Source organism: Crocodylus porosus, unplaced genomic scaffold (genome assembly GCF_001723895.1).
Source record: "Crocodylus porosus isolate Cpor-Errol unplaced genomic scaffold, CroPor_comp1, whole genome shotgun sequence".
Taxonomy (NCBI): Eukaryota; Metazoa; Chordata; order Crocodylia; family Crocodylidae; genus Crocodylus; species Crocodylus porosus.
In genome coordinates, this window is record NW_017728886.1 from 128,134,566 (window position 1) to 128,146,443 (window position 11,878).

Consider the following 11,878-nt stretch of genomic DNA (forward strand, 5'->3'; position numbering starts at 1 on the left):
GTTGATGGACCACAGTTTGAAAATTGCCACCTTATCTCCAAAAGTCAAACAATGTGGAAGATGCACAGGGAGGTAACCAACTTGACCTTTATAAATAGCTGAGTTATGCTTGATTTTTTTTTCTTGTGGCTTGTGTATGGAGAAGCATTTGCTGCCTATGAAACTTTGAAAAGCTTAACGGAAATGAAACAGGAAGTCTGATCCTTTCACAGTTTGTTGATCTGTAAAGACGAGCTGAGTCTGTGAAGATTAAGTTGCTACAACTGACAAAACAGCTTGCTGGAAAGAAACCTGTTTGGGAGATGCGGAGACGTCTGGACAAAGTGACAAGCAAGAGCAGACAGCAGTTTGCTGAGTTTGAAAGAAGTGGCAAGGCTAACCCATCATCAAAGAAAAGTGTGGGTGAGTTTGTTGCAGTCTCATTCAGGCTCCCTGAAACTATAAAAAATGTTGGGGATTGCAGTCTTATGAGCACTGTTTATGGATACAGTTTGATTCCTTTTCATTTCAAATGTAACGAAGATGAGCTAGAGGGAAAGTACTCAACTGTGAATGAGGGATTGGAGAAATTAGAGCTATGACTTAACCCTGGCAGGTTATTAGCTGGCTGGAAACAGGTTTGTCACTGTTCTTACTGATCTGTTACAGTAATGTCCATGTCTTTTCTTAAGTTGCACTTGATCTGCTGGCTTTGCGTAATACCTGTAGAAGAATGAAACCAGACAGACAGGAGTGGAAGAAATAACAATGAACAAAAATGGAGAGTATGAGTTCTTTTTTTCTTTAAAAAAGACAAAACACATCTATTGCCTAAAAGACCATTAAAATACTTTAATAATTGCCCAATATATATTCCCATCTAAGAAACACCCACCTAAGAAACACCTGTTCCCATCTAAGAAACACCTTAGTAGCCTCAGCAATGCTGTTTGGTTATTAATGGAAGGAGAGGTAGTTTAGGCAATTTTAACCTGAAGAAGTGGTGCTCAGGAGGGCCTCCATAAGGAGTTCCATGGTATAGGCAGGCAGGCTTATGGAAGGCATTCCTTACAAGACAGAACATACAGCCTTTTCAAGTAGTAGTGTGCAAAGCTGTCTAACCATCTTAGAAACATACTGACATTGCTATCACTCTGCATATGCATCTGGACAAGGACTTGGAGCTCTGGAAATCTGAATACCATAGTGATGAATTCTGTTTATAGGTAGTGGTCCTTAAAACGTCAGTGTTCTATTAGTCTTCAACTGGAATGACAGGAAGCATTGTTAAATCTTAGCTATTGTTCTTAAGAATGCCTTTTGCAGAAGTTTCCTTCTGCCTTCCTATTAGTATTGTGTATCCTTTTGATGAATGCATAAATGCATTGGTGGTGATGGGATTCTATTATACATTTGCATGCTGTTGCTTGGCCCCCTTGCTGTCTAATACATTTCTTTGGGTGGTTTTCCCTAACTTGTTCCAAGGGGTTAACTTTCAAGTAAGTTTTCTTAATTCTTCTTGGCACTGCACTGCCACAGGACACTTTCAGTTCCCACCCAAATTGCAGTAGAAATGATTTTCCATTTGGAAAGTATTTTTCTCTTTTTGTACCAGAGACCTGTGTCAGAGACCTGCATGGAAATGAATTAAACTCTCCTGTAGTAAAGCCAGATTAGTGGCAGGAGGTGCTAGAAGTCTTCTCCTAAAAACTGTAAGGCAAATCCATGGATGTGAGAGGCAGAAGTGTTACTGAGCTTGGAGTTGAGATGAAGACCCAGCATTGAGGTTAATTGGATACATGCTTTTCTTACTTGGACTTTGTATTATGGGACAGGTGGGTTTTTTTCCCTCCCTCTCTCAAAGACTTAGTCACTACATGGAAGCTAATTTTGGACATGTCTCTACACTATGAAATCTTCAAAATAAACTAGAAGAGCTTCCATGCAGTTGGGAAGCGGTATAGAGTTCTGATCTGGTTGGAAAGCACCAGAACTGACCTATCCAAAAAGAATAGATGACAGTGTCTGAAACTGGAAGAGGGGGAACTGAGGTATAGGGCAACAGGTACCACCGTGATCCTCCAGTGACTACAGTAGGACAGGACTTATGGTCTTATTGAGTCTTACTAGCTGGATGCTTGGGAAACTGCTTTTGCAGCACTAAGTTCTATTTTCTCACAGGTCTTTGTAAAGAGAAAAATATAATCATCACAAATTAAATCTCCAAATTCAAAGCCATTGGTAATGAATTTCAGTAAAAGCAAGATTTAGGCCCGCCATCTACAAATCATAGTATTATTAGGCTACTGCCAAATAGCATCACTAAAGAGGCATGTGCCAGCACTGCTGCACAGTAACTGTATTTACTGCACATTTATTTAGTACTTGATTATACAAGTAATAAATTAAATGTGCAGTAACCACTGCACATTAATGAATGTGTAGATACACCCACTGTATCCAAATTGGTATTCTAAGGCTTTTTTAGATGGCAATTTTACTCTTGATATTTCTGTTGAAAGAGCTCTGACAGGATGCAAAGTTAGATCATTCTTTACCATTACATCTTCTCTGGATTCAAGGCAGCTCTTGTGTAATACTCATTTATCAAATTCTCCTGTTTTTAATATAATGTTTCAATTTTTCCTTAGTTTCTTAGTTTTGAAGACAAAAGTGGGGGGTGCAGGGAAAGAGGGTATATAGAATGACTTTCCATTATCCATAGTCTTCTAATAGTGTAATGAACTCAAGTGCTGAGTTTTCATACAAAAATTCTTGTAGTACTTCACAGTATTTTAAAAACAAACACTAATAAATTGGCATCCATCCATAGGCTGGAGCAAACTATTTCTTCCCCATTTCCTTTTAAGGAGGAATCATTTAACAGCCCATTGGACATTGTAGACAAGACCTTGAAATTAACTTTTATCTCCTTTTAAGCCTTTAGCAGAGAGAAAAACCTTTGCCAATGCCTCTCCTTATAAGTAACTTAAAAATGAGCTCTTCTGTCTGCAGATGCTTTACCTGCAACCATATCAAGTGACACCTAAGCCTGCTGTGACTGAAAGCAACTAGACAGGAAAAATTATTTTGGTTTTACAGTATACAGCATCTTGTCACTTTGTTGCTTGCAGTGAATGGGATGGAAACCCTGGTTAAAAATTATAACCACTGCTCCCAGGCCCGCCTGGGCAGGCAGCTCTACAGCTGCAGGGCCTGCCTGCCACATAGGCAAGCTGCTGGTGCCCGCAAGAGTGGCACCTGCCCCCTGCCTCACAGCACTGCCTGCGAGCTTCTCAGGGATCAAAGTCCCCCCTGCTGCCCGCGGGAGGGCTGTGGACTCCTGGGGCATCGCTCTTGCGGGGCGGGGGGAGCGGCCCGGTTGCCCCTGGGGGCGGGGACCGGCCGCAGCTCCTCCCGCAGGAGCCCGCCCTGCCCTGCCTGCCTGGGCGCTGGGGCGGCGACGGCGGCAGCGCTGGGATCCCCTCAGGTGAGAGGCTTCCCCATCCGCTCCCCGCAGCCCTGCTCCTAGCTCCAGCTCCCCCGGCTCCGGAGCTTGAGGTGCTGCCCGGCTGCTTCCTGAGCGCTTATTAGAAGCAGCTTCCTCCAACCTCCCCCTCCGCCCAGGCGTGCTCCCCACAGAAAAGGGCTGGTACGCAAAGGGAAGGGGCAGTAGCTGCCTGGAGCCCGGAAATCAGGAGGAACTTGTCTCTCCTCAGCCTGAAGGCTGCTCTAAACCCTTAAGGGCCCCTTCTGCATCCCAGACTCATAGAAAAGGAGGGTTGGTAGGGTTGCCAACCCTCCAGAAATTAGATAGAAATCTCCAGGAATCAAATCAATGAAAGGGCATTCATTCAAATCAATATTAAATGTTGAACCCGATATCTACAGGAGTCCAGTGGGTTTTTTTTTAATGTAGTAGTCATGTGCATTTGCCTTCCTGACATCATGACTCATTCATGTCATCACAATGAAACCTCCTAGAATAGATTCGGAGTTGGCAAACCTAGTAAGGAGGGGTCTCAGGAGGTCACATCTAGTCTAGCCCCCCTGCTCAAAGCAGGACCCTCCCCAGGTAGAACATCCCAGCCAAGGCTTTGTCAAGCTAGGTTTTAAAAACCTCCAAGGATGGAAATCACGCCACCTCTCTGGGTAACCTGTCCCAGTGGTTTACTGCCCTCCTCATGAGAGAGTTTTTTCCTGGTATCTAACCTAAACTTTCCTTGCTGCAACTTGAAACTGTTGCTCCCTCATTTTGTCATCTGCTACCATTGAAGCTAGCTGGAAACAGGCTCTAGAGTTGTTACCCCTCTTCCAGCCCTGCTTCTCTAGCTTGATACTGGGGGAGTCCTTTTAATGGGTGATCATTGCTTTGCATTTGTGGCCAGTCACAGGTTATGGCATGGCTCACTAGCATGTTGCTTGATGTATGTAATGTGTGGCAGGGGCCTTAGTATCAGCCCTAGGAGGAGAGGGCTTTTTTCCCCCTTTGTTTAGCAAGGAACAGAGGTTGCAGGTACACCTGCTAACAGGTCACTGCATATAGGTAGGCCTTGGCTCATGTTCAGCTACAGAGTTATATGTTGTCCAGCACTGACTCTGTAGCTGGTTGGCTCTTTTTATAGCGGGAGAGTCAATTTCTGGTGTTATGATTACTCTGCACCCATGGTCCATCTGAATTTATTGTGTGATTAACTAGTTAATTGTAAAATGTATGTAACATGTAGCAGGGGCCTAAGTTGGCAGAGCCAGGGGGTAGTTTCCACTTTGGGTTAAAACAGCCTGACTAAGATAAAGGGCTTTCTTTATACTATCCCTTTCACTGAGGTTTGAGAAAAGGGACAAAAAATAGCTCTGGCATTGGTATAGTGCGGGGTGGTCAAAATAAGCCTGCAGGCCAGATTCAGCCTGCGAGACCATTCTATCTGCCCTGCAGGGCCCCTAAAAATTTAGAAAATTAATATTATCTGCCCTTGGTTCCTCTCAACAGCAGCCCCTCCCCCATCCAGAAGCCCCACGTGGCTGCCCCATGCTGGAACCACAAGTAAGGGGGAAGGGCAGGGGAGGACCCTGGGCAGGGAAGGAGACCAGGGAAAAGCTGAGCAGTGGGGTGGGGGGAAAGTGGCCCCTTGCCCGCTCAGTGCCTGCCTGGGACTGCCTATGCCTGCTCCGGACAGCCCTATACAGACTGCAAGCGACTGCAGCAGGGAACACTGGCCACAGGGTGAGGGAGGGACCACTTTTCCCTGGGCTCCTTCCCGCCTCTGCCCCTTGACAGGTGCCCCGCCCCTTGGTCACCATCTTGGGACCAATGTCCCAGGGCCAGCACCAGCACTGGTGGGGCCCAAAGCGGAGCACAGGCTGGCAGGGGTCTGTGGGGCTGGGCTGGGCTGGGCTGGGCTGCACCACACCATCAGGGAGAGAGGGGAGCTAGCCCAGCTCCATAAAGCCCCTGTCAGCTGGGACCCTGTGCTCCTGCCACCCTGCTCTGGGCCCTGCTGTTACTAGCCCTGGGACATCAGTGCGGGCTCCATGCTCCTGCTGGCTCCCCGCCCACTCACTCCCAGTGCCCCCCAGCCCTGCAGTACAAGTGGGGGGCAGCACACAGCCCCAACTCCCTGCTCTCCGGCAGGGAATAAGCTGGTGCTGAGCATGGGGAAGATCAGCCCCATGGCCAGCGCTCCCTGCTGCAGTCACTCTTAGCCCATGTGGGGCTGTCCTGAGCTGGCACAGGCAGCCCCACGTGGGCTAAGAGTGGCTACAATGTGGGGTGCCGGCCATGGAGCAAATGAGAGGCTGCTTTTCCCCATGCTCAGCATCAGCTTATGACCTGACCCTGCTTCCAGCCTGGGCTCCGTGCCAACTCTGGGCTCGCTCTTTGGGGCTGTGCGTGGAAGCAGCAGCGGCAGCCCCACCATGTGCTGTGCCAGGCAGTGTTGGCTGCTGCTACCCATGTGGTCCTCGATGGCCTGCCAAAACTGGGTAAGCAGCCCTCCACCTGAAATAATTGCCTGCCCCTGGTACAGTGACTCATCTACTCCCAACAGGTTAGCTGGTGAGGGGAGCTTCTGATATGCCATTGTAGGTTTAAGGAATCTGAAGTGCTCTTGGCAATAGGTGTAACTGCTCTCAGAAAGTTCTAGAGAAGAGACTAGGATGCTTAGTTTCTTACCATGCTTTTTCACCTTGGCACAATTTAACGGGAAAAGAATACTGATTTGAGTTAGGTTAGAGAGATGGGTAATTTCTTGTTAATAGAAAAAGGGAAAGTATGTGGAGAGGAGGGAGTATTTTGAAATGATTTACTCCAGAAAAGGATTTTCTTTTGTGTGTGATTTCTCTATTTGAGAATCAAATGTTAGATATAAAGCACTCAAAGAGTTGTTCATTTTAGGACTGTAGTGGACACATGATGGGGAAAAAACATTCTCACAAGAGATAATTTTATCTTTTTCTTTTCTTTATTGTATGCGTTTAAAAGTTAGCAGTGCCCAAGTCCTTCCTACTCCCTTTCAAAATACAAAAGTGAAGGGAGACAGGAGCAAAAGCAAGAGTGTGCGTGAATTCTAAAGCCATAACAGAGGATTTTAACATGCAGCTGTTCCCCTTGTCCTCCTTACTGGTTATAGCTACTGATGAAGTGAGCTCAAGTTCCCAGAAGTTTCTGCTATACATCTCTGATTTAGTTTCTCTATAAGGCCCAAATCTTCTCTGCCTTCTGCAGCTACAATAACCAGTGAAACTAACTCTTGGCCCTTGAAGTTTTGTGGCCATTCTGACTGACCCTCTTAGGTTTTAGAAAACATGTGTCACCAATTAATGTTACAGGTTGAGGGTAGGTTTCTGGTTTAATTGCTCTATGTTCAGCTTTCTCACAACACTGTCCCACTCGCTGACTGAACTATGGAAACAGTTCTTCTCTCTCTAAAATATACCTCTAGTTTCTGCAAGGGGCAGAGGAGCAATTTTCAAGCTATTCATAGCAAATACTCAGCTAGTTATTGTGTTAATTTCTTAATCACCTTTCATGAACAGGTTTTATACTTCAAACCTGTTCATTTGTGTCTTTGTAAGTCCAACATGAGATGAATGGCCTATTTAAGCAGGTTAGCCTGTTCTTGGGCTCTAAAACTGCTTTATGAATCTCTGCGAAAGGGAAAGATTTCTTATGGTGGTATCTTTTATTGGACCAGCTGTGTAACAGAGTTAGACAAGCTTTTGTATACAACACATTGTTCATCAGGTCATTTTGGAGAGAATGTCCTACAGTGTGTGTTTTTGTGTGTGTGTGGGGAGAGGGATTGAATGATGTCAGTCACTGACATGGTGCTATCAGTTAGTAGAGGGGTAGGCAGCACCTGGCATGAGTGCCAGAGCATAGCGCACAAAGACATTTTGCTTGGCACATGTGCCTTAGGTCAGATGGTGGAGAAGGGACTGAGGCTGTGCTGCCACAACAATGATCATGGCTCCCCCGCCATCCACCCCAGCACACCAACATCTTACAAGTCAAGTTTGCGGGTTTTTTTTGTCATTCTGCCCAAAATTATTGCTGACCCCTGAGCCCTAGGGGAAGTGAATCAGGGCAACTGCCCCAGGCCCCACGAACAGTGCTGTAAAAGCACCACCAGCTCTGCCATGGCTGCCGCACACTGCTGGCTCCATGCTCCGGCTGCTTGCCACCCCCGGCCCCACACGGGCTGATATGCCCCAGATCCCGCGCACTCTTAGGGGGGGCTCTGTCCCTAAGCTAGTGAACTGGTGGGAAACAGCATGTGAAACCAGAAACATGTATTTGTGCCGTTGCATCGACAATTGTGATCAAACAAGGTCTCTGCTAACCTTCCATAAAGACTCTGTTGATAGTTATTTTTAATACATTGTTGTTCACAAACATATTTCTTGGTTTTAAATTTTCCTCCCTGTCTGGTTGTCATTCCATAGTTTACAAAGCACTGACAGAAGGCACAGAAGTGAAGTATATATTATTTGTCCACACAAAAGTGTCACAGTTATAATGGCACTTTATCTTTTGCTTCAACTGTGAACCTAGATAACATTACCTGTAAAGCAATTATAAGGCTTTTATGATTGAGTTATGGAGACGATATGAATTCTGAGCTATAGTAAGTCATTAAAGCCCTTACATTAATCTGAGATAGTGTGTGTGACACCTTCGCTAATGGCCTCTAAACAATGTGCATCTCTTTTGGCTTTGTTTGGTTAGAGGTAGAGCGGACTAATGGTGTTTTCCTACAGCTCAAGGGTGGATAAAATCATTTTAAGTGCATGCATAGTATAATGGAAACCTTTGCCCACAAGTTCTGATACTTGGCAAATGTAGGTCTTTGTGTGGGTTGTTACTACAGCATTTGATGTAGGATGTGATAGCACAGTACTTCCTACAAAGATATAGTAATAGTTAATAATTAACTCTTACTATAACATTTCATTATAATGAATCCATGTATACATTTTTCCCATGGATATGATCAAGGTTTTAAAACTACTGGAAGATGGGTGTAAATATTTGTTAAAACCGTTTGTCTGTCTTTATGCATCATGGACTTGGGTAAGTCTGTTCATGGTACTGTTTACTTGTGTTCGTGACTAGATTGTTATACTCTCAAGACGTTACTTACAGGGAGATGCATTATGCTTTGTATATAATGCTAGTTTAAGTGATACATAAGTCAAGCAATGTAGAATGAAATTGGAAGCAGGTCAAGGGAAACAGTTATAGACAAGAGAGAAGAGATCTGCTGGGGCTGTCACCTGGGCTCTTGGCTGCCCCTGCAGGAACAAGCCACAGTGCTACTGGGACTTCAGCACCACTGGTTGTGTTCAGATGCTAGTCTGCAGCTGTGGGAAGGTGTCCCCCCATCAAGGCCGCAGGCCAGGTGATGTCTGCAGGCCATGTGTTTGACCCCATGCCCTAGAGGTTAGGGCATAGAGGTGAAAATTGTAGGAAAGTGATATCCAGATTTCCAGCTCTGCCACCGATTCATTGGGAGATCTTGGGTCAGCGGTTTAATCCTTCTGTTTCTGTTTTCCCCATCTGTAATACAGCAGTGCTAAGTTTCAACACTTTGAAGTACCAACACTTTGAAAAGCAGTTTATAGTTTTCCACAAAAGGCACTATGGATGTGCGTGGTATAATATATTGTAACCTCAAACTTTTGCTTTCACATGTGGCACATGCTCGAGGCTCTGAAAGTAATTACAGGTTTTATGGTTTGCTCTTGCTCCTATGTTCATTTTAAAGTTGTGATTGATTGGCTAGGCTGTTACTGCTATGCCGCGGTCAGCTGCTGCTGTGAAAACATGGTAAAGTCAATTTGTTTCCTTCTTTGCATGCAGTGTTTGTACAGTTCCAGGGGAAGCTTCATAACCAATAGCCCACTGACTGAGCCCTCATCACCTTATCTCTGTTGCAGACACAGACCTTTGTGGGGGTTTTTTCTATTCCCCACTAAGCATGGTTAAAAATGATGCTTTGTTTAATATACTTTAAGTTTTGGTTTCATTTCTTGTCACTTGCTTTAAAATTGTAATTCTTTTAACTGTGGCGAGCTCACTGAAGTTTGGGTTTTTAAAATTGTTAGCTCCAGATACTGATGATGCTTTTTAAATGTAGTTCATTTCTAAAAACATGTCCGTTATGGCTGTGCTGCTGGTATTCCAAGATTATTACCTCTCAAAAATTGCTTTTGGAGAGAGCTCTTCTTTTAGAGAGAGCTGTAAAATTCACCCCTTTATCTTGGCCTTTCTGCCTAAGTAAGAGTTGGTTTCTTAGTTGACATGTAAGAAGCAGGAAGGGGTTACCATCTTTTAGTTCAGTATACAGAGATTTATTATGTTTTCTGTTCAAGGTCTCCAAATATGTCCTAGCAATAAAAAAATATTAGAATTAGAATTCTAGCAACAGAAAAAAAAAACAAAAAGGGAAGAGGGGTTATTGGTAGAGCAATAGTTACCTTAAACTATAAATTTAACTACATCAAATCTAATATAAATATGAATTCCCTCAGCCAGGAAAGGTAGTACAGTGTTTTCAACAGGCACAAGCAAATGATTTTAACTACAGCTTAAAAGGGCACGGTTAACTTAAATGATGTTTGTGTGGAATATCTGTACTTTGCACAGGGGAAAATATTTCAAAATAAGTGTGTCTATACAGGGAGTTATACCAGAGTAACTATAGTGAACTAATTTATATTGGTATACTTATTCTGATATGTATTGCCATGTATCTACAAATTTAGTCTGTGCAGGGTCTTTCTCAGACATTCACTGCTCTTGGTAAGCGGGATCTCTTGGATAACATGTGTAACATTGCTGTGTAACTGGATCTTTTCACTCATGAAATAGAAAAGTAGGAAAGTAGTGCCACAAAAGTAGGTATTATTTCTGATTATATTATCTCAAAATACCACACAGTGGTTTACTATAGACAAAATGTGCTAAATGAGAAACAGCTGCAGGTTTTGGTTTCCTTTGTAGGGTGGAACATGAGATTATAAGATCCTTCTCCAAGGATTTTTTGAGCATATATTAATTTTTTCCCTGTTGTTGCAATGGTAAAGCATTGGCAGTGCCCCCGTCTCCCCAGTTTTTACCTGCGTTCTTGGTGTTTCAGCTATTATTCCTTGTAGTTATGCATGAGGGTTTCACATGGTGGCTTTGGGGATTTCTCCAGTTACGAGTTACCTGTAAATGCAGGGGCCCAGAAGGCTTATGTCCCTATGAAGTGGCTTTCTTAAAGAGCTGTATCCCAAAGGCACATGTGGAGATGGTACCATGAACATACTGCTGTAAAGTTAGTCTTTCAAGCAACAGTCATTTTCCTATACCAGCATGGACCAACATGCCACTCACCTATATCAGAAGATGGAGAGGAAACCAACTCAAATTACTCTAATGTTAGGAGGCAGAAGGAGGCCGGCTCTCTTTAGAACCATTTTACGTAAGCAGTGGCTGACAGGTCTCTTCCTGTTCCTAAAAGGCTGGTGGTTGTGGACAGTTGGCTACAAATCACCCTTGGTGGGAGTGTGTCAAGGCTGTGGAAAGATTAAAACCTGTAGGTACTGTAGTTCTGTTGGCAAAACCCCTGTGAGGATGCAGCAGAGGATGTGTAGGCATGTTCCTGGCATTCAAGCAAGCTGGGTAGCTGTGGCAGCAAAACAGTTCCTTCTGCTGGAATAGTTGCATCCAAAGCAGGGAGCTTAGCCCTGGAGTTCAAGGAGCAGTTCCAGCAATTTAGAAATGGCCTCAGTCCAATTTTGTTTTTCTTTTCCTTTGGTTATTTTAGTCCTGAGGTTCCTGGCTTACTTGTGGGATGTATTGGATGAGCAGAGGTTGCAAATTTATTCCATCTGTCCTGAAATAGTCGTTTTGTGTGGCACCAGTCTTGTTTTGTCGTCCCCTTTCAGCTATATGTCACAGGCCAGCTGGGCACTGTGAGTATATAAATTTAGTTGCAGACAGACTGAGCACTGCAACTTTATTAGCCACTGGATTTTTTGGTTCGGGATCGAGACGGTGATGTTGGAAAGGAAAGAAATGACAAGTTTCACATACAAAAAAGAATGAATTTTACTTATGACAACAAAAGATATAGTTTGCATATATAATAGTTAATAAAAAGGTTAAGCTAATAAGCAGACAACATAACAATAAAGATTAAAATTGACAATGATAATAAGACAGATAAAGAAATTAACCAAGAGTTCCCACTTGGTTAGTAACTTATTGGTAGTCCCTCGGTTAGAAGATGCACGGCAAATTGAATCAGCGAAGTCAGACATCTCTGAACTGGGCTGTTCGAAGGATACCAGTGGAAGCCCCTCAGTCAGGATCCTGACCCTTCTGTTCCGTCCTTCCCAAGGGTTACTATGA

The 11,878-nt window shown here is 44.1% G+C and overlaps 1 protein-coding gene across 1 annotated transcript in view; it reads left to right on the top strand.

Annotated features, from left to right (window-relative positions):
* Positions 1-217: 217 nt before the first annotated feature.
* The window catches only part of FAM105A (family with sequence similarity 105 member A), a 42,245-nt gene continuing 30,584 nt past the window's right edge, over positions 218-11,878 (top strand). Inside the window, exon 1 of the mRNA XM_019541747.1 lies at positions 218-402. Coding sequence (XP_019397292.1) covers positions 303-402 — 100 coding nt within the window. The 5' untranslated portion in view covers positions 218-302. The remainder of the gene's footprint in view (positions 403-11,878) is intronic.